At 41.4% G+C, this 27030-nt stretch overlaps 1 protein-coding gene and 1 long non-coding RNA gene across 3 annotated transcripts in view; one reads left to right on the top strand and one right to left on the bottom strand.

Moving 5' to 3' along the window:
* The window catches only part of LOC144696676 (uncharacterized), a 48795-nt gene extending 24959 nt beyond the window's left edge, over positions 1-23836 (top strand). The window contains exon 4 of the long non-coding RNA XR_013580222.1: positions 22295-23836. This is a non-coding gene — a long non-coding RNA (uncharacterized LOC144696676). The remainder of the gene's footprint in view (positions 1-22294) is intronic.
* ttc38 (tetratricopeptide repeat domain 38) overlaps positions 4992-27030 on the bottom strand; it is a 66683-nt gene continuing 44644 nt past the window's right edge. For both annotated transcript variants that reach the window (XM_078568248.1, XM_078568247.1), the window contains 4 exons: positions 24306-24471; positions 22028-22187; positions 19343-19416; positions 4992-5510 (listed from right to left, as the gene is read on the bottom strand). In XM_078568248.1, the coding sequence (XP_078424374.1) occupies positions 5417-5510; positions 19343-19416; positions 22028-22187; positions 24306-24471 (494 nt within the window). In that variant the 3' untranslated portion in view covers positions 4992-5416. The remainder of the gene's footprint in view (positions 5511-19342; positions 19417-22027; positions 22188-24305; positions 24472-27030) is intronic.

Here is a 27030-nt window from a genome sequence, read left to right as displayed (position 1 = left end):
CATTCAAAGGGGAAAATATGTATAAAGCAGAGAAGGCTATGTGCAAGAAGAGGGCACTCTAAGATGTAACAAGTTTGAAAAGCCCACACCCTCTATGTACCAAGCTACTGCCTATAGGAACCGAAGCTAAAAGAATTCACTGTGAATATCACTGGCCACGGTATCGTGTGCTTTGCCTGAGTCCGTTAAAATCTATTTTGTTTTTACTGTTGCCCTAATGGGGTTATAACTGGTAGTCAGATTAATTAGCGGAGCTAGGAGTCATCATAGTAGTAATTTGTAGACCTAAATATGTGCTTAAAATTATTTTTTTATTTGTAAATGTTTAATTTAGTTTTATAAAAACCTCTTGATGGACTTATTATGACTGAATTCAAGGCATGCATTTCGAAATAAAAATACAAATTGCAATACATTTGTGGCAGTTGTTTCAAGTTTCCCTCTGGGATTTGAGCAGCTTAGCATTTACCATCCACTGTGCCATAATGTGGGTGGCCATGACCGACTTCCTGTTCATGGCCTAACTCTGGTCCCACCACATGTCTCGCACTATATGCCTGTTTGGGCATGGAACCCCTCTTCCCAGTACTAATTGGCTGGTTTTCTCTCTTGCTGCCACTAATTGGTCGGCCACACTTGATTCTTCGTGCTGACACAGCAGGGCTAGGAGCGAGCAGACCATGCACTTCCCATTACACCTCCCTCACCCCACCAGAAACCATAAAATCCAGTCCAACGGGTTACTGTTTGAGTTTCGCTCCCCATGCAACAGATCACAGGCATGTCTCTGAGCAGAGATGTTTTATTCTGAGTTTACCTTAAGTTAAAGGGCATTTTAAAACATAACTGTCTTTTAAAGTTCAGCCTCCATGACAATCAGCACACACTCATTACTAAGTCAACAATATCTGTGCTGGCTCGGCCACTTTGCCAGATGGATGACAACCATTTACCTGAAGCCGCTATGTATAGTGACTGGCCACTGGGTCACGACCTGCTGGACAGCCATGCCTCCATTACAATGACACTTGAGAGATATGAAGTTGGTGGACATCAACATAGACAACTGGGAGACAATTGCCAATGGCATTGACCTCTGGAGGCCGACTGTTTGGAGGGGCATTGGAAGAGACAAGGAGAAACAGAAAGCTCAGCTGGCCAAGGCGGCCCAGAGAAAACAAGCCAGCAAATTGTACACCTTCTCAGCTCATTGTCTTCATCTGCAGCAATCATGACAGAGACTGCTATGCTGGAGTGAGCCTCCACAAAGAGTTGACCACCATCATCTTGAGACGGTAGGTTGCCAAGTTAGTTAGTCTCAGATATCAGGAATTAACAAGGGTAGGGTTAACCCAACTGTTTCAGCTTTACCAATTGAATAGGATTGATTTTGCACTCTGGATGTAGTACAAGCTTGATATCTTGTGTGTTCTGATTATAAGAAGTGTCCACACAAATAAGGTAGCCTACTCTTTTCCCTATAAACATTTGGAAAATATGGGAGAAAGCCTGATTTGCAACATTGTGAACAAAGAAATGGTCATTTACGTTATCTTGCTTACTAGTCATGAGTGAGCATTCTATGAAGGTGTTCAGATCAGTGTGTCAATCTGAAGTCTGACAGGGGTATTTTCCTGCACCAGACACCACTTTTAAGAAGATTATTTTCAGGCCTTAGTTTGTTACTCATATCAGCTGCTCAGAGGCTCATGGAGCTTGGGATGTAGAATGACTATAGTAACTATCGTTTTGGGAAATGTAGAACTGTAGCTTTAAGAATAATCCTGTGTTGTAAGATCATATGATCTGTGTAAACCAATATGTTTGCAGCGCGGTGAACCTATACAGGAGAGTTCTTCTTTGGTTATGGAGTTTGATGCACACGTGTAGTTGCTGCTGTTATCTTGTAAATAAAGTCAAATGTTTCCACTTAGAAAAGTTGTCTGAAGGTCAACTCTATACCAAACTGATGACGAGGATAAATCAGATTTGGTGCTGTACCTCGCCCAGTGATTGTGAGTATCTAAGTTTGTTAAAAATAAAAGAAGATATACTCATCCGAAATGCCACAGTTTTGCAGAATCGATCTCTTTGAGCCAGCCATAGATGATTGGTCTCAATATATAGACCTTGCGTTCTTCTTTCAAGCAAACAAAATTAAAAGAGGAGAGCGATTCTCCAGAGCATTTGTGGGAGCAAGACCTATAATTTAATTCGAAGCTTGATGGCCCCCAGTGCCCCAGATTTGAAGACCTCGTTAAGGGACATTTTCAACCTAAGCCCTCAGTCACAATGCAGAGGTTCAGATTCAGTTCACGGAATAGAGCCCCAGGGAGACAATTGCTACCTACGTGGCAAAATTAAAACAACTAATGGAATATTATGACTTTGGTGCAACCCTGAATGACAGGCTCAGATTATTTAGTATGTGGCGTGCAGGAAGACACTATTCAGCAAAGGTTGCTGGCTGAATTGAATCTTAATTTTAAGAAAGCTTTAGAAATAGCGCTGGCGATGGAAAGTGCTGTAAGGGATTCACAAGCAATTCAAGGGGCGCAAAATAGAGCCATTCACCCAGTCGGGCAGGAACAGTCAGCCAAAAGTGGCACGAAAAACCAGGACTCTGCCGCAAAGCGGGAAACAGCCCCCACTAACCAAAAAAATGAGAGGAAACACTTTAGCAACTAAATCGAAAAATAACTTTCATCAACATGGAAACAATCAGTCTTCTAGCGATTGGCAATTTTAAGAAGAAAAATTTTATTTTTGTCACAGAAGTAGACACATAATGAGACACTGCAAAGCGAGATTTAAGCAGGCTTCCAAACAATAAACGAAGTCCAATGAAGTCTATAGTGTAGAAGAGCCAGAAACAACCAATTCTGACATTTAGTCATTATTCAACATGAAAGTTGGGAAGACAGAGCCAATATTTATTACAGTGCACGTGAATAATAAACCCTGAAAAATGAAAGTAGACACAAGTGCTCCTACCGCTGTAATAGAACACCCTTTCAGACATTTAAATAAAGGTGATTAACAGTTAAATTTGGAACAGACATCTACCAAATTGAAAACGTACACAGGCGAAGAAATCCAAGTAAATGGTATCACTAGAGCAACTGTTCATTATAGACACCAATCAGCACAGCTATCCCTGATGGTGGTAGAAGGTGAAGGGCCAAGCATTATGGGGCGTGATTGGATGAAAGAGATTAAATTAAACTGGTCCAAAATCTTCCAGTTGCAAACAGGTGGACTACCAGCGCTGCTAAAAAAATGACACTGTTTTCAAGGATGAACTGGAAAAATCCAAGGCCTACAGGCTAAGACTTATGTGGGCCCAAAAGCAATCCCTCGCTTCTTGAAAGCAAGACCGGTGCCATGCACCCTGAGAGAGAAGGTTGATGCTGAGCTGAACCGGCTAGAGGGGCTGGGCATCATAAAAGTGGTTCAGTTCTCAGAATGGGCACCCATAGTCCCTGTCCTTAAACCAGACAAGACAGCCCGGATCTGTGGGGACTATAAACTAATGGTCAACAGAGCAGCCAAACTGGACAGGTACCCTATACCCAAGATTGAAGACCTATATGCCAAACTAGCAGGAGGGACAATACAAAGCTTGACATGAGTCACACATATCAGCAACTTGAGCTGGATGACACCTCCCAGGAATTCATAACCATAAATACCCACAAAGGGTTATACCAATATACACATCTGCCCTTCGGTGTTTTCTCAGCCTGTGCCATTTTTCAGAGGACAATGGATAGCTTACAGCAGAGACTACCTCAGTTGTGGTCTACCTGGACGACGTACTGATAACTGGGTTCACAGAAAAGGAACGCTTGGCTAACCTAGAGGAAGTCCTGAAACGATTTTTAGAAGCAAGAGTACACCTGAAGAAGGAAAAATGCACTTTTCAAGCAAATGAAGTCATTTATTTGGGCTGCTAGGAAGATGCCCAAGGGTTACACCCAGTTGAAGAGAAGATTAAAGCAATAAGAGAGGCACTTGCACCAAGAACACTGCTGAACTTAAATCATTTTTAGGGATGATAAATTATTATGAGCGATTTCTACCAAATTTATCCACAGTTCTAGTCCCTCTACATTCACTGCTAAGAAAAAAAAGTGTTGGTTTTGGGATGCTCCCCAAAAAGAAGCCTTCATGAAAGTAAAACAGCTCTTACACTCTTCAAATTTGTTATTGCATTATGACCAAATGAAGGAATTGGTGCTAACCTGCGATGTGTCCCCTTATACATTGGGTTGGTACTATCTCACAAAATGGATGGTGGCACAGAGGCCGATAGGCTATGTATCCAGGACACTTACCACAACTGAAAAAGGATATTGTCAGATTGAAAAGGAAGGTCTGTCGATTATTTTTGGTGTAAAAAAATTTCACCAATACATGCACAGACGATATTTCACGACATTATCAGATCACAAACCACTTTTGGGTCCGTTTAGCGAGGAAAAGGCTATACCTCCCATAGCCTCTGCAAGAATACAAACATGGATCCTAATTTTGGTAGCAAATGAATACACGTTTGTACATAGACCAGGGATTCATATAGCAAATGCTGATGCCCTAAGTCATCTCCCTTTGCAAGAGAATGATGAACATGTCCCAATCCCACAGGAGCTCATATTAGTGATGAATTTTCTAGATTCCTCACCAGTTTGTAAATAAAGTTAAATGTTTCCACTAAGAAAAGTTGTCTGAAGATCAACTCTATAACAATGACCTTCTGAACATCCCCCACCCTGCCCAAGGAGAAACATTAGGCCTTTGCAAAAGTACCTTACACCCCTTGTGGACTGAGTTACCATATGAGAAAACCCATGCTCACACTTGATAACGTAGCACATTGAACTGTTTTGAATGATTGCTTTCTAGCACTGCATGGAGATGAGCATCAGTTAACAACAGGTTGGTTCTGAATCCAGGATCCCTCATTTATAAGGCAAACACTTTAGCAACAGTGACTTTTTAAAAATAGTTTTAATGGAGACTTACCGAAGAGAACTATATTAACTTTTGGAAGTTATATAGTTCAAATGTTACTTGTACAAAACCAAACTTCCACATGATAAATTTTCAGTATATTTTTCTCCATTCATTAATTTTAGTGTAAAAGCAACTTCGAGTATAAAGCACCCCTCCACCAGCTACTGCTCCTTTCCTTTTCCACTGCTTGCTCCAACCTCCTCACTCTCTTTCGCATCCTGTTTCCGTATTCCTTCCCATACTTCCCAATCTCCTTCACAATCTTTTTGTACCCTCCTCCTCTCCTGCCCTGTCTCCATCAGCCCCTCCCTTAATAGTAACCACTATAATTATTAGCAGATCTCTTTAACCCAAATTAAAATAATTGTCCCATTTGAATTGTATGTGCCTTAGTCTTGATTTAGTCTACATTATGCAGTGCTGTAGCCTTGCGAATCAGTCTTTCAGTCATTGGAGAGTTTGGTTTGAAAGCTTCTCGCTCCAATAGTAGACACCTGTTGGTGAAAGAAAAATTAAAAACTTAGCAAATTACAAAGTAAGCAGTCATGAAGTTTAGAGGAAATTGGTACAGATCCAAGTTCCACTTGTTGATATTATAATATGAGAAGGCTCTGAAATTGCACCACAGAATAATAATGTACATGTACTTAGTATACTCATCTGAAATACTATTTTAGCAGAGGTGTTGGTGTAAGAGGGATTTCAAATGTATGAAGTATTTGATGCTACTTCCCCCAGCCGAGTTTCAGGATCCAGGTGCTTCTTCTCCTGCATTTTCAGAATGAGCACAGTTTCTGTAATTCTGGTGTTTAATACTAACGTTCTCTTGCAGCCATTACATCACACGCCCATTGCACAGATGGTCAGTTTACCTATCTAAACAACAGGCGATGGGGCAGAATCTTTGGCTCGGTGAGCGGGGGGCGTGGCCCACTCGCCAAGGTGTAAAATGACGTGCAGTGACGTTGGGCGTGTGTCCCGACGTCACCGCGCATCATTTAGATTTTCAGTTCGGCGGGAGCACAGCCAAACTGTCAAAGGCCTGTTAAGGCCATTTGAAAAGCCAATAAATCAATTAACTGAGCTGCCCGTCCAACCTTAAGGTTGGTGGGCAGGCAAAGAGCCCAGGCGGCCTTTGCATTTTTCATGGAACCTCATCCACAGGCAGGATGAGATTTCATGAACGTTTTTAAAGTGTTTGAAAAATTTTTAATAAAATTCATGGACATGTCCCAGCTCATGTGACAATTTCACATGAGGGGGCATGTCCTAAAAAATATTTTTACCCTTTATTCAATGTTTTACAAGTGAAAGTAATCCCCCTGAGGCACCTCTGTGCCCCAGGAAGATTTCTGCGCTCTTTCGCACACATGTGCGAAAGAGCGCACTCCCTGACTCAGGCAACCATCACCGCCCCCCCCCACCCTTCGCACAGGGAGCGCTCAGCACTTCCGGGTGCGCATCACGCTGGTCAGGCCTTAATTGGCCAGCCCACGTAAAATAGCAGCGCCCAGCCGATTGGCTGCGCGCCTGCCCCTGCACAAAGCCCCCCCGCGACGGGGAGAAAAGTTTCCCTATGGAATAACAATTATTTTTCTAATTGTAGCATACTGTTCAATGTGAAAATGGGTAATTAGGATGATGTACAAATGCAATCTTCCTTTCTTATGGTTGATGTAGATGGAGAGCAGCAACTATAATTTTATATTTGGGTGGTTAAGTCAGATAATTGCATCAGCACTGCCAGAGTCTATCGTTGTAATATCTCCTTTGTAACTGTGAGTCAGGCATTGAACCATTCTATGTTCCATGGTCAGAGTTTTTAATTTTCCACTGTGCATCAAGTATCTGCATCTGCCAATTTGTGCAAATGCAATTTAGTGTTGTCCAAGAGCTTTACGCAAGATGAAAGTCAGGGATCTTCTACACCTGGGCCTGAATCTTCTGGTCGACGTGCAGGAGCGGGCCCTGCACGCCGACGCATAAAATGACGCGTGGTGATGTCGGGCATGCGTCCCAACGTCACTGCGCGTCATTCCAATCTTCAGTTCGGCGGGCACGCACCAGAGTCAGCTGCGCGCACGCCAAACTGCCAAAGGTCTATTAAGGCCATTAATCAACCAATTGAGGAACTTGTCAGGGATGCCCGTCCAACCTCAAGGTTGGCAGGCAGGCGAAGAGCCCAGGCGGTCTTTGCATTTTTCATGGAACCTCATCCACAGGTAGGATGAGGTTTCATGAAGGGTTTATTAATTTAATAAAATGTTTCATGTAAATTGGTAAACATGTCACATGAGGGGACATGTCTGAATATTTTTTTTTATTATTTATCACATTTTTAAGCAGCTCCGTGCCTCAGGGAGATTGCTGCATTCTTTCGCGTGCATGCACGTGAAAGAGCGCAGGCCCCAACTCTCTCTCCTCCCCTGCCCACACAGGTAGCGCTGAGCACTTCCGGGTGCACGTCATGCTGGGCGGGCCTTAATTGGCCCGCCCACATAAAATGGCAACACGCAGCCGATCGCGGGCAGCAACTGGCTGTGCGCCTGCTCCCGCCCAACCCGCCAGGAAGAAAATTCTCCCCCTGATGTTTTGCAAGATGTATATTTGTGAACTCTTGTGAATCCATTCAGCTTTTCAAGCTTCATTAGGATTGAAGTTGCAACATGGCTCTGATTTACATATGATAACTGTCTGGTATTTTCTATTTTGTTAGGTTTGGGAATTTTCAAAATTCTAAAATTAACAAAAGGGTACAAGGAAAATGGGTCTTTGAATGGTAAAACCCATGCTTCCAGCATTCAGGTACTGTATAGTGGAATGGCTTTCCTGGTTATGGGAGCAGTATTCAAGTCTTGGACCGATTTACAGTTGATGAAGTTAGAAGTAATATGCACTGAAGTTTTCACTTTTAATTAAACATTTTCAAAAAAGCGAAATAAATGATTACATACATATGAGATTAGGGTAGAAGCTGAAATATGGAACACTTTTAAAATATCAAAAAGATGTCCTTCTTATCATAATGGGAAATTCTGACATTCCACAAATGTAAAATTAGTTTTATCAGGACTGGTCAGGCTGCTCAGCAGTAATATGAATTTAGCTTGCCATTTGAACCCTAGTTACAGCTCATTCAACAAAGTGCTACTTTTTCCAGGGATTTTTACAACATGACTAATAGCACAAAGGAGTAAGTTCTCATCAGATCAGTGATTTCCAATGATTGCAGTCTGGTGGGACTTTGACAGTGCATTCTTTGGCGAAGTTTAAAATCACTGACAGCAATTTCTGGGTTTCCACATTTAACAGCACATGTGCAGACTTGAGGAGTCTGTCAGTTTCAGAGGAGCAATGACCGTAAACGTGACAGTTTTGCTATATGACTACTGCAAAATCCAAACCACAAACTGAGTTAAGTGCAAGTGATTGGCATTCCTAACCCTGATTAACTATGTTAACTTAAGATTCCTAAGACTTTGATCAGATTTCTTACTTAAAAGTAATAATTTTGCAGGACTTTGCAGTGGTAATTGAAGTCAAAAAGTAGCATATGAAAGAAACAATAGCCTGAGGAAACTCCAGATTGCGCTGACATTCCCATTTCCAGCATCTCCAATAAGCATGACTGCCTTAATTGGGATTGAAATAAAGTTAGTAAATCTGAAATAAATGATTCATTCTAACTCAGATACAAGATTTGGGTCAGGGAAAATGGTGCAGAGGGTTAACTTGCTTGTCAGACTCATGTTGAAATCTAAGCTAGACTGATGGGATGAAAATTTCTTCTTTACTAGCTTCAAAAATGACACTAATTTTGTTAGCCTTAATCAAGTTCCATGTGGGTAGGCTTCCACAGCACCAAACTGTATGAAATTCAGCAAGTATTGCCACTAATTTCAGCAAGTATTGCCACTAATTTGACAAAATTGTTAAGGAATTGGCTCAATCTATGAATGGGTTAAAACATTAACTGGAATAAAATGCAGCTAAAACGCTGTGTGAGAAATGCATACACATCACTTTCACAGACACATGCTTACTTCCCAGATAAGAGACCTTAAAAGCCATGCCTTTCCCGACAGCTAACCTGGTTTAAACTGATAACATGACGCCCATTTTCATAAAATATGTTATTTCGCTTCAAAAGAATTGTTTAAGTAAAGATCCTCAGAAATGTAATACACAATAAGGGTCTTACTCTAAAACCAACAGATTTTCTTTATATTAGAAACTTAAGGAAACAAGTAGTCAGATCTGCAAACTCTGCGAGGAAGTCTGATCTCAGCAGCTAGAGGGTTGAGGTCTATTAGATGTCCCTAAGAAATGAGATGAAGACAGCAAAATCTACGCTTTATACTTGGATTGTAAATATGAAACTAGTTTGTTATTTGTTTGGCTATCTTAACTATTTTCATTCTCAAGTGGATTTGAGATTTGAAGTTAGTACTTTTAGATGAATTAGTTTATCTTGTATTTACACTTAGTAGTATTCAAAACAATATTATAATGTATCCAAGATATAGGGCGGGATTTTCCAGTGCCTCCAGCCAGCGGGATCTCCCAGTCCTGCCGAAGTCAATGGACTTTTGTTTGGCTCGCCGCATCCCTCCGTGTCGAGGCAGGGAAATCCCAGCCATAAACTTATAATAAAGTATTATGGTAAGCATTAAATAGGTTGAAGTCTCATTCTGTAAATGTCACAAACCCTATAATTCTTAACATAAGGTTCTAAGTTCTGACAGAGGAGACTCTATATATTACAATATATGGCGTCTGTTTCTTCCTGAGATAATTTTGTTTAGTTTAAGGCTATTTATCTTAAGACCAAACCACTATTTAGTATTGCTGATTAAGCTCTTATATTTTAGAATTTCTTTTTAGTTGAGGTTTTAATCTAGCAATAAGTTCAAAAGGAAGATTTGTGGAGGGGTAAGGATAACAGAACTCTAACAAAATCAATTCAGCGAGGACATAAAGATGTCTTAAGTAGAAAGTGAAAAGAGATGAATTAGTTCAAAGCATTCTGCGAAGTTCTGACAGGACTCTTACTCCAAAAGGAAAAACTAACTCCAATTCGTGACTGGGGTGCAGTCTGGGATATAGGTTAATCTGCATTTCAGTAAGGACATTTCAAGAGGAAATTTCAGACAAGGTCCAGTTCCCTTGGATAGAAAGTATCCATGTGTACATCAGGTTTAATGTCATCCATGACAATATACACTATCTGGGTTCACACATGACGACTGGCCATTAGGGCAAGGTACTGGTGGACTTATGGCACCTGTGAAATTGTGATCCAGCATCTTCAGAAGATGTCAGCATCTTTTGAGGAACTGGAGAAAAAAATCAAATAGTTGTAAGGAAGAACATATTCTTGAAGTATAAACTTGGAAATTATGGTGGGCGAAGTTGAAATATGTAGATTTAATCATTTATATAAAATTCCTCTTTAAGCAGATACCAATCCATTTAAAATGAACAGAGGAATTTTATCTTAGTGTTCAAACAGTGCAGATTCTCTTTTTATAAGAAATAGGAGCAAGAGTAGACTATTCAGCTTATTGAGGCTTCTCTGCCATTCAATAAGATCTGAATGTGGCCACAACTCCCCTTTCCTGCCTGCCCCCATACACTTGACTCCCTTGCCAATCAAAAATCAGTCTAGCTTAGCCTTGAATATATTCAATGACTCAGCCTCTACTGCTCTCTGGGGAAGAGAATTCCAAAGGCCAATGATCCTCAGAGAAGAAATTACTCCTCATCTCCACCTTGAATGGGAGACCTCTTTAAATTGCGTCCCTTAGTTCTAGATTCCCCCACAAAGGAAACATTCTCTCAGCCTCAACCCTGTCAAACCCTCTCAGAATCTTGAAAATTCAATAAGATCACCTCTCATTCTTCTAAGCTCCAAGAGTATTGGCCCAAACTGCTCAACCTTTCCTCATAAGATAACCCCTTCATCCCAGGAATCAGCCTAGTGAACCTTCTCTGAACTCCAATGCAAGTGAACCTTCTCTGCCTCCAATGCAAGCATAGCCCTCCTTACTGCTTACTATGATTTCCAGGTAATAGGGAATTTCAGCAGCAAACTGAAGAATTTCATTCTTAATAACAAACAACTTGTGTAATCTTGCAGTTATGTTATAACATAACTGCAGCCCTACTGACAAACTTTTCTATTAAACCTGGAGCACACAACATATTTAGTATTGTAGGAGAAATTATGTAAAAATGGGTGTTTTAAACCATGTTGAACTCTGGGAAAACAGTAAGAGTTACTGCTAAGTAATCTGGAAAGTCTGACAGCATTCCTACTGCCAAAAGAGCAATTGGTTCCAATTTATGACTGATACTTCTACGTCACGCAGGTTGGCCTAGCCAGCGATGCCCATGTACTGTGAATAGAATAAAAAAAGGAGACTCCCCAGTGTTCAGCGGAAATGCACTAGGGATGTTGTCAAAGTTTCCCTGAAGAGATCAAACATTCTTGCTGACTCATGGGAGTCCCTGGCTTGTGACCAGCCAAATGCAGAAGGTTTATTCAGGAAGGTACCGAACACATTGAGAGACTTTGTTGGGAGCACGCAGAGGTGAAGTAGAGGCCTTGGAGGGAGTGCACAAACCTCAACACCTCATCTGCCCGACTCTTCGACCATTTGCCCAGCACGTGGCAGAGTCGGCAGATCGCGCATTGGACATGTCAGCCATCTCAGAACCCAGAGTAGAAAAAAGTCATTCTCGATCCCGAGGGATTGCCAAGAAGTTTAGTAAATCTAGGTTATAAAAGTTACAAACCTATTGGTAATGAGGTTGAATTTCCACTGGCCTGGCACATTCTGGCCTTGGGTTAGGCAGGTTTGGTGTAGAAACCTTGGGAAATAGGCTGGGGGATTTACATATGGTGGGTTCCGGTCTCTACTGCAAGCTTCCAGGGAACCTTGTTTGGAGTAGAACTTCTGCCAACTTCAAACAGGGTCACCTCCATTGGTGGGGCTATGGGCAGGAGTCTCCTAGGTTGGGAATTCAGGCCAGTACGCTGAGAGATAAGGTGTAGCAGCCTGTCAATGAGCAGTAAAACAAACCATCTTGGGTCCAGCATTGGGGAATTTTTTTACCTCACCTTAAAAGGGCCAATCTGAGCCTAGTTTTTCCCTCATTCTGGGCCATAGTGCTGGCGGACAGCTGGCATGTGCTGCATTGCTTGCCTCCTTTCTTCCATATGCCAGAGATGTACCCTCTAGAGGTGCATATGACAGGTTTAGAAATTGAGGCTATCACTGTGTACATTGTGATATTTGTCAGGCTGTCGATCCTGTCGATTTTCATGGTTAAAGCACAAGTTACACAGAGCAAGATGAGCAAGACTGGGAGCAATTCAAAGGAATGTTATTTGTATCTGGTGTCTGACTTTATTTTAAGGCTGGGAATGGTAAAGAAATAACCAGCTAACAAGTTAGATTTTGTCCTTTAATTGATATTGCTGAAAAGTGAATCCTTGTAATGAAACAAAAATAAAAAAGATTTGCATTTATTTAGTGCCTTTCATGACCAGAGAATGGGTCAAAACGCTTTACAGCCAATTAAGTACTTTTGAAGCATAGTCAATGTTATAATTTAGGAAATGCAGCAGCCAATTTGTGCACAGCAAGCTCCCACCAATAGCAATGTGATAATGATCAGATCATCTGTTTCTGTGATGTTGATTGAGGGATAATTATTGGCTAGGGCACAAGGGATAACTCCTCTTCTAAATGCTGCCATGGGACCTTTTACATTCATCTCAGTGGCAGAGAGGGCCTTGGTTTAACGTCTCAACTGAAAGACATCAAATTGGTCAAACTTCAAAACAGCTGGAAAGAGCAATCTTATTTTGTGAAATTTATTGAATGTGACACCCAAATCAGAGGGAAAAGGAGGAACCTCTGGAGAGGTTAGGAAAGGTTCAGAATAGTTTATAATGCCAGTCCTCTATATTGCATATTAAGAGTGATAATTCAAAGAGTCCAAGAAGTGAAGTCAGATTTAGGCACATATTTAAACGTAAAATGTGTCTGCAACAGTACAAGTATCTGAGAATGGAGGAACAGGAATTAAGGGACTTTTGAAAGAACTTGCAATGTTATATGTATTTTGAAAAGATGCAACTGGTGGAGGGAAAGAAAGAAGGAATATTATTCTACAGATGGAAATCAATCCACAAGTGGCTCCAAAGGCCAATACAAATACATGAAGGGTGGCAAAACTACTCAAGTCCACTATGCCTGACCCAGATGGGCTGGTTGTATGAAATCCAGGAATAATATTGACACATCTAGTAGCTTCCAACAGAACATATCAGGATAAATTTGTTATCCAAAAACTGTTAGCATGTCACTTATGCAAATGAATGGCTTTGCCAACCTGTGCACTCTTGTATAATGAGCCAACCCGTGTTGTATTAAGTAGAGCCAAGCTGACAACGAAAGACTGTGGTATACCTAAATTATGCTAGAATTTGCAAATATTGAACATGGTCAGTTAATGATATTTACTCATATGCTCCTTGATGCTCAATTTGAAGGTGTATTAATCATGTTCTTCTAGATGTGTTGATGAATTTATGCTGCATCTACATCTGATTTCACTTTTGAGACCCTGGCAATGAGTGATTTCACAAATTTATTCCGTACTGTCCAGCGTTCCAGTTACAATTGAATTGGGCAACTTATATGATTTGAACTAGTTAGCTCAGACTTCAGATGAGCTAACCTTCAGGCGTCTAATAATGCTTACAAATTGGATCTCCAACTCTATTCTCAACGTGGAGATACAGATAAGAGCTTAAAAAAAATCTGACCAATATTCTTTATGATTTATGGATTTACTGACTAAATTGTTCCAACGGCACTGTAGCAGAGCAATTACCATAGCAAGGTAAAGCTTCTCCAAACTATTTTCAGTCAAGAGAAAGGGTAATGGAAGCAACTTCAGTAGTAACTTTGAAAAGGGAACTGCATATAAACTTGAGAAGGAAAAATGTTCAGAGTTACTGGGATAGAGCAGGGAAGTGGGACTAATTGGATAGCTCTTTCAAAGAGCCAGTATAGGCATGATGGGCAGGAATACCTTCTATTCTGCAAGATTCTGGCATTGCTTTTCCACTGCTTTTCAAGAAAGGAGGGAGAGAGAAAACAGTGAACTGCAGGCCAGTTAGCCTAAGATCAGTTGTTGGGAAATGCTGGAATCTATTATTAAGGAAGTCTTAACAATGCACTTAGAAAAGCATAGTATGATTAGAACAAGCAACATGGTTTTACTAAAGGGTAGTATGATGAGAACAAGCAACATAGGACAGAATTTTCTGCCCGTTAGTCGGGCAGGCTTGACCCAATCTCCGGCGGGCGGGGAGGCAATCCCCGCCAGAGAAACGGGCCGTGCCGCCATTTTACGTGGGTGGGCCAATTAAGGCCCGCCCAGCGTGACGTCCGGCAGGAAGCGCTATGCCCTTCCTGTGCGGGCGGGGGAGATTCCCTAAAAGCGAGAATGCGCTCTTTCGCGCGTGCGCACAAAAGAGCACACATCTCCCTGAGGCTAAGTGCAACCTCAGGGAGATTGCTTCCACGTTGAAAAATATTAATAGAAAAACAAAATTCCCTAACATGTCCCCGTCATGTAACAATGTCACATGAAATGGGACATGTTTATAATTTACATAATAACTTCATTAAAATTTTTAAAACCCTGCATGTAACCTCATCCCGCCGCTAGATGAGATTTCATATTTTCTCTATTTGCCACCGGGGCTCCTAGCCTGCCCACCAGCCTTAAGGTTGGATGGGCAAGTCCTTTAATTGTTTAAATGATCCTGTCAATGGCCTCAATTGGCCATTGACAGGTCGGTGGGCCCGCAGCTGATTTTGCTGCGCCCCTGCCTTCCTGAAAATTTAAATGGGGCGGGATGACATCGGGGCAAAATTCTGCCCATAGTTTTATTAAAGGGAATTCTTTGATAAATTTGATAAATTTATTAAGAGTTTTTGAGGATGTAACCAGTAGGTAGGTAAAGGGGAATGAGTAGATGTAATATATCTGAACTTCCAAAAGGCATTTAATAAGGTGCCACACAAAAGGTTAATAGGCAAGATAAGGGCTCATGGAGTTGGGGGTAATATTTTAGCATGGATACAGGATTGGTTAATGGATAGAAAGAAGAGTGGGCATAAATGGGACTTTTTCAAGTCAGCAAGCAGTGAATAGTGGAGTGCTACAAGGATCAGTTCTGGGGCCTCAGCTATTTACAATCTATATTAATGACTTAGATAAAGAGACAGAGAGTAATGTATCAAAGTTTGCTAATGATACAAAGCTAGGTGGGAAGGTAAGCTGTGGGGAGAACACAGAACATCTGCAGGATAAGTGAATGGGCAACAAGATGGCAGATGGAGTATAATGTAAGGGAGTGTGAAGTTATTCACTTTGGTCGTAAGAATAGAAAAGCAGAATATATTTTAAAAGGTGTGAAACTTGTTAAGCGCTGATGTTAAAAGTGACGGGTGTGCTCATACAAGGAATGCAGAAAGTTAGCATGCAGGTACAGCAAGCAATTAGGAATGCAAATGGCATGTTGGCCTTCATTGCAAGGGGTTTGGAGTACAAGAATAAAGGAGTCTTGCTACAATTGTACAGGGTTTTGGTGAGATCACATCTGGAATCTGCACTTAAAGCTGAAAGTGGTAAGAGTTTAACTGAATCATGTAGCATTTGTATCAAAACGGATGAATTGTTAGCACAGATCAAGTTAAATACCTGATAGGCATTACAGAGACATGGTTGAAAGGTGACCAAAAGTGGGACCTGAATGTTGAAGGGTATTTGATATGTCGGAATGACATGAAGCTAGGAAAAGGTGGTCAGATTGCTCTGTTAATTAAGGATGGCATTAATTCAGTACTGAGAGAAGACCTTAGCTTGAAAGAGCAAGATGTAGAATCAGTTTGGGTAGAGATAAGAAATAGTAAAGGTAAGAGGTCACTTGTTGGAGTAATTTATAGGACCCCTGACAGTAGTTACTCTGTGGGATAGAGCGTACAGGAAGAAATAAATGGGGTGTAGAAGGTACTGCAATAATCATGGGTGACTTTAATCTACATGTGGATTGGGAGAATCAGATTGGCAAAGATAGCCTGGAAAATGAGTTCATAGTGTGTTTCTAGGACAATTTCTTAGAGCATTACATTCTACAGACAACTAGGGAGCAGGCTATCCTAGGCCTGGTAATGTGCAATGAGACAGGATTAATCAATAAGCTCAGGGTAAAGGAGCCTCTAGGTGACAGTGATCACAACACGATAGGGTTTCATGTTCAGTTTGAAATGGAGATGTGTGGGTCCATGACTAGCATTTTAAACCTAAGTAAAGGCAACTATGTGTGTATGAAGACAGAATGGCTAAGGTGAACTGGGAAACTAGGTCAAAAGGTAGCATAGTAGAGTTGCAGTGGCAGACTTTAAAAGAGCTATTTAATAACACGCAGAAAAGGTTTATCCCAGTGAGAAAGAAAGCCTCTTTCAGAACAACGCATCATCTGTGGCTAAATGGGATTGTATTAAATTGAAAGAAACACTGTACAAACCTGCAAAGATTAATGGTAGGTCAGAGGATTGGACAGATTTTAAGAACCAGCAAAGAATTCTGACAGAAATTAGAGTATGAGAGAAAGCTAGACAGTAAAAGTTTTTACAAGTATTTGAATAGGAAATGAGTAACTAAAGCTAGCATTGGTCCTCGAGAGAGTGAGTCATGGGAATTGATAATGGAAAACAAAAAAATGGCAGAGGCATTGAAAAGGCATTTTTTTATCTGTCTTCACATTAGACAACTTAGAAAACTTCCCAAAAGGGGTAACATATTAGCATGGATGAATGATTGGTTGGTTGGCTAATAGGAAGCTGAGTAGGGATAAATAGGTCGTTTTTTGGATTGGCAAGCTGTAACTAGTGAAGTGCCACAGGGATCAGTGTTGGAGCCTCAACTATTTACAATCTATGATTTGAATGAAGGGACCAAATGTATGGTAGCTAAATTTGCCGGTGACACCAAGATAGGTAGGAAAGTAAGTTGTCAAGAGGAGGTTGAGAGTCTGCAAAGGGATATAGATAAAGGTTAAGTGAGTGGGCAAACATTTGGCAGATGGAGTATAAGGCAGGTAAATGTTCACTTTCACAGGAAGAATAGAAAGCAGCATACAATTTAAATGGAGAGAGATTGCAGAACTCGGTGGTACAGAGGGATCACAAAGTTAGTATGCAAGTACAGCAAGTGATTAGAAAGGTAAATGGAATGTTGGCGCTTATTGCAAGAGGAATAGAATATAAAAGTAGGGAAGTTTTACTGCAGCTGTACAAGGCCTTGGTGAGACCACATCTGGAGTACTTGTGCAGTTTTAGCCTCCTTATTTTAAAAAAGAGATAACCGCTTTAGAAGCAGTTCAGAGAAGGTTCACTGGACTCATTCCTGCGAAGAAAGGTTGAACAGGTTAGGCCTTATCCACTGGAGTTTAGAAGAATGAGAGGTGATCTTATGGAAACATATAAGATGCAGAGGGGTCTTTAGGGTGAATACCCGGAAGATGCTTCTTCTTGTGGGGAGACTAAAATGAGAGGACATACTTTAAAAGTAAGAGGTCTCCTTTTCAAGAGAGATGAGGAGAATCTTTTTCTCCCAAAGGGTCATTGGTGTGTGGAATTCTCTTCCCCAGAAAGTAGTCAAAGCTGAGTCATTGAATTTATTCAAGGCTGAGTCAGGTAGATTTTTGTTAGGCAGGGGAGTCAAGGGGTATGGGGGGCAGACAGTAATGTGGAGCTGAGACCACAACCAGATCAGCCATGATCTTACTGAATGGTGGAGAAGGCTCAAAGGACCTAATGGCCTACTCCTGCTCCTATGTTCCTATAATATTTGTGCTGTTTTGGTCTCTACATTTAAGAAAGGATGCACTTGCATTGCAGGCCATACAGTGAAGGTTCACTAAATGGTGCCTGGGATGAGGGAGTTGTCCTGTGATGACAGGCTGAGTAAATTGGGCTTATATTCTTCTAAACTCTAGCGAATGAGAGGCGATCTCATTGAAACCTACAAAATTCTGAAGGGGCTTGATCGGGTAGACATGGAGAGATTGTTTCTGCTGGCTGGGGAGTCTGAAACATGGGGGCACAGCCTCAGGATAAGGAGCCAATCATTTAGGACTGAGATGAGGAGAAATTACTTCACTCAAAGGGTTGTGAATCTTTGGAATTCTCTACCCCAGAGGGTTGTGGATGCTCCATCGCTGAATACATCTAAGGCTGGGATAGGCAGGTTTTTGGTCCCTCGAGGAATTAAGGGATATGAGGAGCGGGCAGAAAAATGGGAGTTGAAGCCCAAGATCAGATCATGGTCATATTGAATGGCAGAGCAGGCTTGACGAGCCACGTGGTCTACTCTTGCTCCTGTTTCTCGTGTTCTTGTATTCTATGCTTCTACTTAATAACCATGCAATGCTAACATTGGATCCCACGAGTCAAATTCTAACTCAGTATCCATTTCATAAGATCGAGTGCATCAAATTAATGTTTCTATCATCTCTCTCTGTGAGGGTACAACGAATGCCCTTTTGAATGTTCTATCAGAGAATGAATAATCTATTTATGCTGCCCTGTGATGCAAAATGGATCAATAAATATCAGAATGAACCATACCGCTAAATTGCCAATTGCCATTGTAAATGTGCTTGAGGTCACTGCCGTGCTATTTTGCCAGCAGCAGGAAAGGAGTGGGACAGCCCTCCTACCCAAAACCCAATTGAATCCTCCACTGCGTGGGGAGACTGCCGGGTAAACCCTGGTGACCTCCCGCTGGCGCTAGAGGGGGATGCCCTCCTTTTTGGGCAAGTTTTGACCAAGGAGAAACCCCTCTCTGGTGTTAAGGCTGCCCTCACCACTCCCAATGCCAGGGCTTGCCTAACTGGCCCCGGTGCCCCTAGGTCCCACTTAACTAGCTGTGAGGGCATATGTCCATCACCGCACCCTCCTCTTCCCGTTGCAGCACCAGCAGTGGCCACCGCTCTTGGTGGCGCTGCTGAACTGTTGGCCTTTGTTTTGTTGGCAGTTCTTGGGGACAGGCAGCCATCCTTACAATAGGGACAGCAATTAATGGGCCAATTAATTGGCTGCCACTGACAATGTGTAGCCTCAGGTCCCACTGAACTGAAGTGGGTTCGCGCGTAGCCCTCACCTCCCACCCCCATTTTTGGGCCTGACAATAGGGCCCCTGACACCACCACTGAATCCAACCCTTTAGCACATACCTGGCCAGTTTCTGGTGAGCTCTCCTGTCTGATTTTAAAGCAGCATGGATCAGCAACAGATTAAACAGATCTCTCTGAAAGAAACAAAGTTGTTTTAAAGGAATGGAATTACATGCAGTCAAATAAATCCCAATATTACAGTTCTGTTCAAATTACTGGTACAATATCATAACATGTTCAGAGTTCTGGGCCCAAATTTTCTGCGTGCTTCTGAACCCTGCCATCAGGCTTAAATGGGAATCAGAAGCCCCACATTGTGTGGGAAAAGGTTATTCAATGTGATGATTTTACCCCGAGCGGCCGATATTGGCCAGAAGGCAGGCTCACCATCCAAATAAGGTCAGTGGGCAGGCTCTCAAAGCTGGGGAGCTAATCAGAAGCCTTCCAGCTTGAAAGCAGCAGCAGGATGCAATAGAAGTTAAGTGAAGGAAAGGTCACTTCAAAATAGAGACACCCTCCTTCCAATTTTTTAAAAGTTTAAATAAAAAATGGCCTTGCTTTGCAGTCAGCCATCCACTGTGGTGGGTCCCCGCAGGATGGCCTGCGGCTGCTGCTGCACCCAGTCAAGTAGGGTGGGCCTCTAAGCTTGCGTGCCAGTCCCCCAGTCTGCTGCCAGAAGGCCACCTCCAGGCAGCAAAATTGGTCCCTGCCATCCACAGGAACCCGGAGCCCTATGGGAATATTCCAGTTGGCCTCCCTTTAATTGCTCTTAAGTGGCCTTTAACAAGCCTCTATCGGCTCCATGTTGCTTGCAGTAGGTGAGCCTGTTGCTTCCCCAATCCTGGCTCCGTGAAAATGGCATGCTGACTGGCGGATAAAAATCAAGCCCCTGATCTCCAAATGCAACGGAAAAAGCAAACAATAACATTTCTAATGCAAGCAAAAATTAAATTCAAAATGCTGGAAAAACTCAGCAGGTCTAACAGCATCTGTGGAGAGTGAAACAGAGTTGGCGTTTCAAGTTCGTATGGTCATATGGACTCGAAACGCTAACTCTGTATCTCTCTCCACAGATGCTGTCAGACCTGCTGAAATTTTCCAGCATTTTCTGTTTTTGTTTCAGATTTCCAGCATCCACAATATTTTGCTTTTATAAAAATTAAATTGGGTTCAATTTAAAGAATCTTGGTTTCATTTAACTTAGACTGTTCAAACAAATCTGAATGTTAAACTACTAAAGTAATTATCTTAATTCTGGCTACTTTTCTCACAGGAAAGTTGGCCTTGTGAGACTAGACATAGCAATAATGGATAGGTAAGCCCTTTCAGTGCATGAACTCATAAGTGCGCACGGCAGTGGCTGTGTGTGTTTACAATCGGTTTAGAGATTGATGAGTGCTGATTTTTGGTTACAATTGCTATCAATAAAGCAAGTTTTAAAACACAGTTTTAAGTTTCAAAATTAAATAAATTTAAAAATAGAAAAGAAATATGCTAACCCTTTCTACTTATCTCCCGCTCACTGCCACTCCCACTCGCCAACCCTCCTGCTTGCAGCCAATCATGCTCGTTGAACCTCAAGCTTGCCACACATCCTGCTCCCTAACCCTCCTTCTTACCCATCTGTCCTCTCACCGGTCCTCCCACTTATGAATCCTCCCTCTCAGTGACCCTCCCACTCACCAAACCTCCTGCCTCTTCCACTTGCTGCTTACCCCTCCTGAGTTGTGAGTAAGGGATCAGGAGATGAGCAACTAGAGGAGGGAGAGCAGCTTCAGAATGAGAGCAGCTTTGAGTTGCAGGGTTGCAGAAATAAGCTACAAACTGCAGGGTGGGCGAGACGGAGGGTGGGCGAGAGGAATGGTCAGTGAACAGGAGAGGCTGCTCCTAAATGGCACCAATTAAGTCACGTGACCCTTCATCACACCCAGCTCAAAATGACATTAAAACGAAACTCCTGACACTAAGGGCAAATACCAGCCCCATTAACTGCACAACATTAAAAGTCGAATGACTTAAAACGGGGTGATTTAAAATGAGGATTTACTGTGATTTCTATCTGTGCTATTAATTCAAATAATTTGAGAATGCTTCACACAGATATACGGCCTATAGCTTGGATTTTTTTTGTAATTTTCCCTGATGTCACTTATGCCCTATTACCTATATTACTCACTATCCTTTCCTGAGCCACTATACTTTTTATAGGTGAAAATAAATGTGTCAACAAATTTTATAGCATTCTTTTAGTATACAATGTATTGAGAAAGGAAATGCAGTGGATGCTTTGCATGTGGATTTTCAAACATTGCTGAGTTACAGGCTTGTTGATAAAATTAAGGCACATGGTGCTAAAGGAGTGCAGCAGTATGGATAGGGAGTTGAATCAATCAATTTGGTAGGGAAATCTCAAAGCACTTATTCACACAAAGGGCAAGACATATCTGTAACTCTCTCCTCCCAAACAGCTGTAGATGATAGGACAACTGGAGCTTTCAGGACTGAGACCAATAGATTTAGTTAGGTAAACATATCAACGAATTTGGAGCAAAGGCAGCAAAGTGGTGTTGGGTAGAAATCAGTCATGTTACCATCAAATGGTGGAGCAGGCTCAACATGTGAATGGTCCACTTCTGTGCCTATGTTGCTATCACTTGCACAGTATATTTTCAGAGCCAAAGTCCATTGATGTTTGAATCTGATTTCAGCTCATGTAGGTCATATTGAAAAGATACTGCAGAATACCTGTGCATTACTGCCTCCAATGTTCTGAATCTGGTAGCGAATTGGATTTAACAGATCCACAGTGCAACTATAATTTCCATTTGCAAACTCTGTTATCGCCCGACAGATAGGAAGCCCCAAATCTCGACCAAGCTGGTGTTGATGGTTCTCACCAGGAGTTCTGAAAAAAAAATGTTTTAATCTATAATCCGAGGTACATTATACATAGTTCACTCATTTTGTCTGGTGTAAATTCATAAGTTTCTTTAAATTTGTAATTTTTTTCAGAAATGGAAAAGCAGATTGGTTATTGATGAACAGCACTCAATGGAAAAACACGAAGACCTGACAAGAGACCTCACCAAAGATTTTCCTCACAAAAGGAAGGAATTTGATTTCTACGTTTTCTCTGAACCAATCTGTTAGGACAAAATGCTTTTTCACAGGATTTTCTTTGACTGTTTTTAAGATTTACTAATAGAGAATTACCATCACATTAATTCCAACCTTGAGAAACAAACAAATTAAAAATTAATCATAAGCAGTTGGGATGCTCCAATAAACTTCAGAGCATAAAAACTTAGTTTAAACCTCTCACGGACAAATGCAAGCATTCCCTCATCATCTGCATTTAAATCCTTAGTGCCATCCTCAAAGTCATGTATCTTTATAAACTACAGGATCGCTGCTGTATTGCTCCTTAATGACGCAATAGAAACTAATTTAGTTTTTTATTTCTTAATTTTATCAAATGTTGTGAACTTAATCACTAATTAGTTGCCGACATTATAAATAAACCACTACCGAAGTCCAGATATGCTGCGTTTAGACAATCAGTACATCTGAGTAGCACAGCATAAATTGTGACTTGCTGCTGTTGATGTTCTGTGGTCAAATCTATTTGTCCAAATGGGGCTTCTCGCTGCTACCCATCCTGTGCAGTTTTTCCCCAGTAAAAGACTTCTCCTATCACCTCGAATTTTCTCATTATTTTTCCCCATTACCCCCTCTCTCTTGAAAGCAGCCCATCAGTTCCATGTGTGGTTGGAGTTCAACCCAATTATTTGTTCTGGACTGTGGAGGTCTGTAAAACAGTTTAACTCTGTTTTCATTTGATGCCCAGATATTCAGTTCCAAAATATGTCACTGATGGGGTTATGGCCTGAAGGGATTATAAGGTTGACTGCAACATGGTTGTGATTAGCTAATTCAGCACAAACCTGTGACCTTCCAGTTCCACATGGGTCAATAATATATATTACACTTACCCAATGAGCCATAAGGGGCTTCTTTCAAACATTATTCATTTTTAATGCATTTTAATAATCAGAGGATTAGGTGGGTTGGTGCTCCAGGAATGAACTGCTGCTCTAGTAGCAGGGCTGAACAACTAAATTCACTGTGCTGTAAATAGGAGGTATTATAACATTGGGCTACAAGGTTTTATCTCAACTCAAAATACAGGGAAAAATAGAAAGCAATTTAACAATGTGTTTAATGTTGTAATGTCGTATACTGTATAATGAAGAGGTTCAGACACTTATATGTCTGAACAGGAATTATTTATTATCACATATGACTATGTACATATTTACAGACAGTAGGCTTCTTCAATCCTAGCCATGGGCCATCTCCATATAGACTTCTACCACACTACTACTCCATTACTAAACTACTACCATCATGTGACTCTCTTTCATCATCATGTGGGCGAAACTCTCTCCCCAGTCCCACATTAACCCTTTCAGTCCTGAACACCTTAATACTACAGTTGAATGTATGTGAAATTAAATCTCACAGCTAAAACTAATGGAGTGATGTCAGGTATAGCACATTGCAATTCTGTATAATGGTCAAAGTCTTATTTTCAATACTTATTTGATTTATTGGTAGGTGAACAAAATTTATACTTGTTAAAATGAGGATGCCAGCACTGGTTAGAGGAATTTTTGTAGGTCCCAATGTTTGCATCACTGGGAGCTGAACTGAAATTGTTAAAATACTTTACTTCCGACCCTCAGGACAGTTGTATTAGGAGACAACATGCCATTCGTTTGGGATTCAATTCTATCCCTAGCCTTAAGCTGGAACAATGGCATCTATGCACAATACAGAAGGTGCAAAAAGGGTTCATCATCAGTGAATCACTTAAAAATACATAAAACTCAGTTATATCACAATATATCAACAAGCTAAGCATTATATCTTCACACCCAGAATCTGGCAATATGGGTATAACCCTCTTGAGAGGGACAGACCTTTGGATGGCTGGAAGTATCTAATTTATATGCATGCTTACTGAGAGACTTCTTGCAGTGATGTGATGACCTGATTAGCAGTGTCGGTATCTTTAGCTCCAAGCAGTGACATCAGTGTATGGATGTCATTGAAGATAAGAATATGGTCTTTGGCATGACTCTTGGTGACTCTAACAAGTTTCTTCCAGTGATCGTCCACATTAATACCTGTGGGAAACTGTACTGTCAGTAGAAAATTGGATCTGGCTTGTTCTTTCAGTCTTCATATTCTCATTCAATTATTTGATCAGAAATCCCATTACTCGCGAATAATAGAAACAAGAAGTTAAAACACAATTTAAAAACACTGTCCACTTCTGAGTGGGAGTGTGCTAGGCCTTATATTAGCCTCTCTCTAAAACCTGCAACACACTTCCCAATTTAAACAATTTATCTGCCACCTTCCATATTTCTTTAAACAAAATTCTCATCAAGTCCCTTGATGAGTTCCCTCCTGAAATCTCCTCCCTACTATCCTAACTTTCTGCATTGATAGCTCCTTATCTTTGGTGACTCTAACCTGGCCTGACTAATTTGAATATTTTGATTATTCTTTGATTTCCTTCCCTCTAAATATCCCTCTGCTCATCTTTCTGCCTTCTGTTTTGCCATTGGACGAAAACTCTCTCTCTGAATTGCTTCACCATCACAATCCCCAACCCCCAATTCTCTCACCTTTGGCTCATCACCTACTCTGGCACCGACAGCTACATCAAAGTTGTTCCAAGATCGTTTCTCCTGAACTTTTGGCTCTCTTGTCCACACAGCTTCCATCATTATCCTAGGTACAACAGCTACCTCCATGGAAGCAAACTCAGTTTTTTCATAATTAAAACAGAAAATGCTGGAAAAACTCAGCAGGTCTGGCAGCATCTAACAGAGTTAACATTTCAAGTCCATATGACTCTTCTTCAGAGCTAAAGAAAAGTAGAAATATGATGGATTTTATACTGTTTAAGAGGGGGTGGAGCAGGCGGAATGAGATAGAAGGTCAGGGACAGATGACAGCTAAGAGGATTGACAAAGATGTCATGGACAAAAGATAAAGGGAGTGTTAATGATAGTGGTAAAGAGTAAAGAAGGTGCTGATAGTGGCACAAAGGTTGGATAGCAGAATGTGTTAATAGCAGAACAAGGGTCAGCGCCCTGTGAAAGCAAAACATAAAAACAAGTGACAGATGGCCTGGGGGGAGGGGGGAATTTGGGGAAAAAGGATAAAAACATTGAACAAATAAATAAAAGAATAAAATAAAGTTTCTGAAAAAATAATAAATAAATAAAAATTGGATTTAAAAAAGGGGTCAAGATGGAGGAAAAAGTTCATGGTCTGAAGTTGTTGAACTCAGTGTTAAGTCCAGAAGGCTGTAAAATGCAAAATCAGAAGATGAGGTGCTGTTCCTCCAGTTTGCGTGGAGCTTCACTGGAACATTGCAGCAGGCCAAGGACAGACATGTGGGCATGAGAGCAGGGTGGAGTGCTGAAATGGCAAGGAACAGGAAGGTCTTGGTCATGCCTGCAGACTGAGCGAAGGTGTTCCGCAAAGCAGTCACCCAGTCTGCATTTAGTCTCCCCAGTGTAGAGGAGACCGCATTGGGAGCAGTGAATACAATAGACCAAATTGAAGGAGGTGCAAGTGACGCGCTGCTTCACCTGAAAGGAGTGTTTGGGGGCTTGGATGGTGAGGAGGGAGGAGGTAAAGGGTCACGTGTTGCACCTTCTGCAATTGCATGGGAAGGTGCTGTGGGAAGAGGATGAAGAGCTGGGGGTGATGGAGGAGTGGACCAGAGTGTCATGGAGAACCCGTCCTCCCCGCATAGGGCTATCTGTCACTTATTTTTATGTTTTGCGTTCACAGAGCCTTGTTCAGCTTTTATCACCTTCTGCTATCTTACCTGTATGTCACTATCAGCACCTTCTTTACTCTTTACCACTACCATTAACACTCCCTTTGTCTTGTGTCCATGACATCTTTGTCAATCTCTCCTTAGCTGTCACCTATGCCTGGCCTTCTATCTTGTTCCACCTGCTCCACCCCCTTTTAAACAGTATAAAATCCATCATATTTCTACTTCTCTTCAGCTCTGAAGTCATACGGATTCAAAACATTAGCTCTGTTTCTCTCTCCACAGATGCTGCCAGACCTGCTGAGTTTTTCCAACATTTTCTATTTTTATTTCAGATTTCTAGCATCCACAGTACTTTGCTTTTATCATATTTTTTTCCATTTGTATACAGTGGCTAAATGACTGTCCTGGTGTTGGTCACCAGATTTGGCTCAAAGGAAAGAAATAACATCAATCCCTCCCAGCAGCTAATTCATCTTCCTCTCCAGGATGACCCTGGAATAACAAGAACAACTGCAAATTTATTCTCCATCACAACCTTCACAAACTTTTTTTTGCAGCTTCCATTCTCACCTTTAATGATAAAAGAGCTTGTCAAACTGTAGATGTTTACAGCACAAGAAGAGGCCATTTAACACTTTGTGTCTGTTACAGCTGTATGCAAGAGCAATCCTAAACTAAACTATCCCACTGCCTCAGTTTCCACCAATAACCCAGTAGCTTCTCATTTTCAAATGTTCATCCACTTTTTCCTTATGACCTGTGCCTCAACTACACCCTGGGCAGAACATTAGATTCCAATTACTTTCTTCATAATGAAGATTCACCTAATCTCTCTCCTCACTCTCAGCAATGAGTACTTGTGACCAACTCCCCAAAGGAA

Source organism: Cetorhinus maximus, chromosome 22 (genome assembly GCF_964194155.1).
Source record: "Cetorhinus maximus chromosome 22, sCetMax3.hap1.1, whole genome shotgun sequence".
In the NCBI taxonomy this organism is placed as follows: Eukaryota; Metazoa; Chordata; class Chondrichthyes; order Lamniformes; family Cetorhinidae; genus Cetorhinus; species Cetorhinus maximus.
Note: the sequence above shows the minus strand (reverse complement) of the source record. Positions and strands in the feature narration are given on the sequence as shown.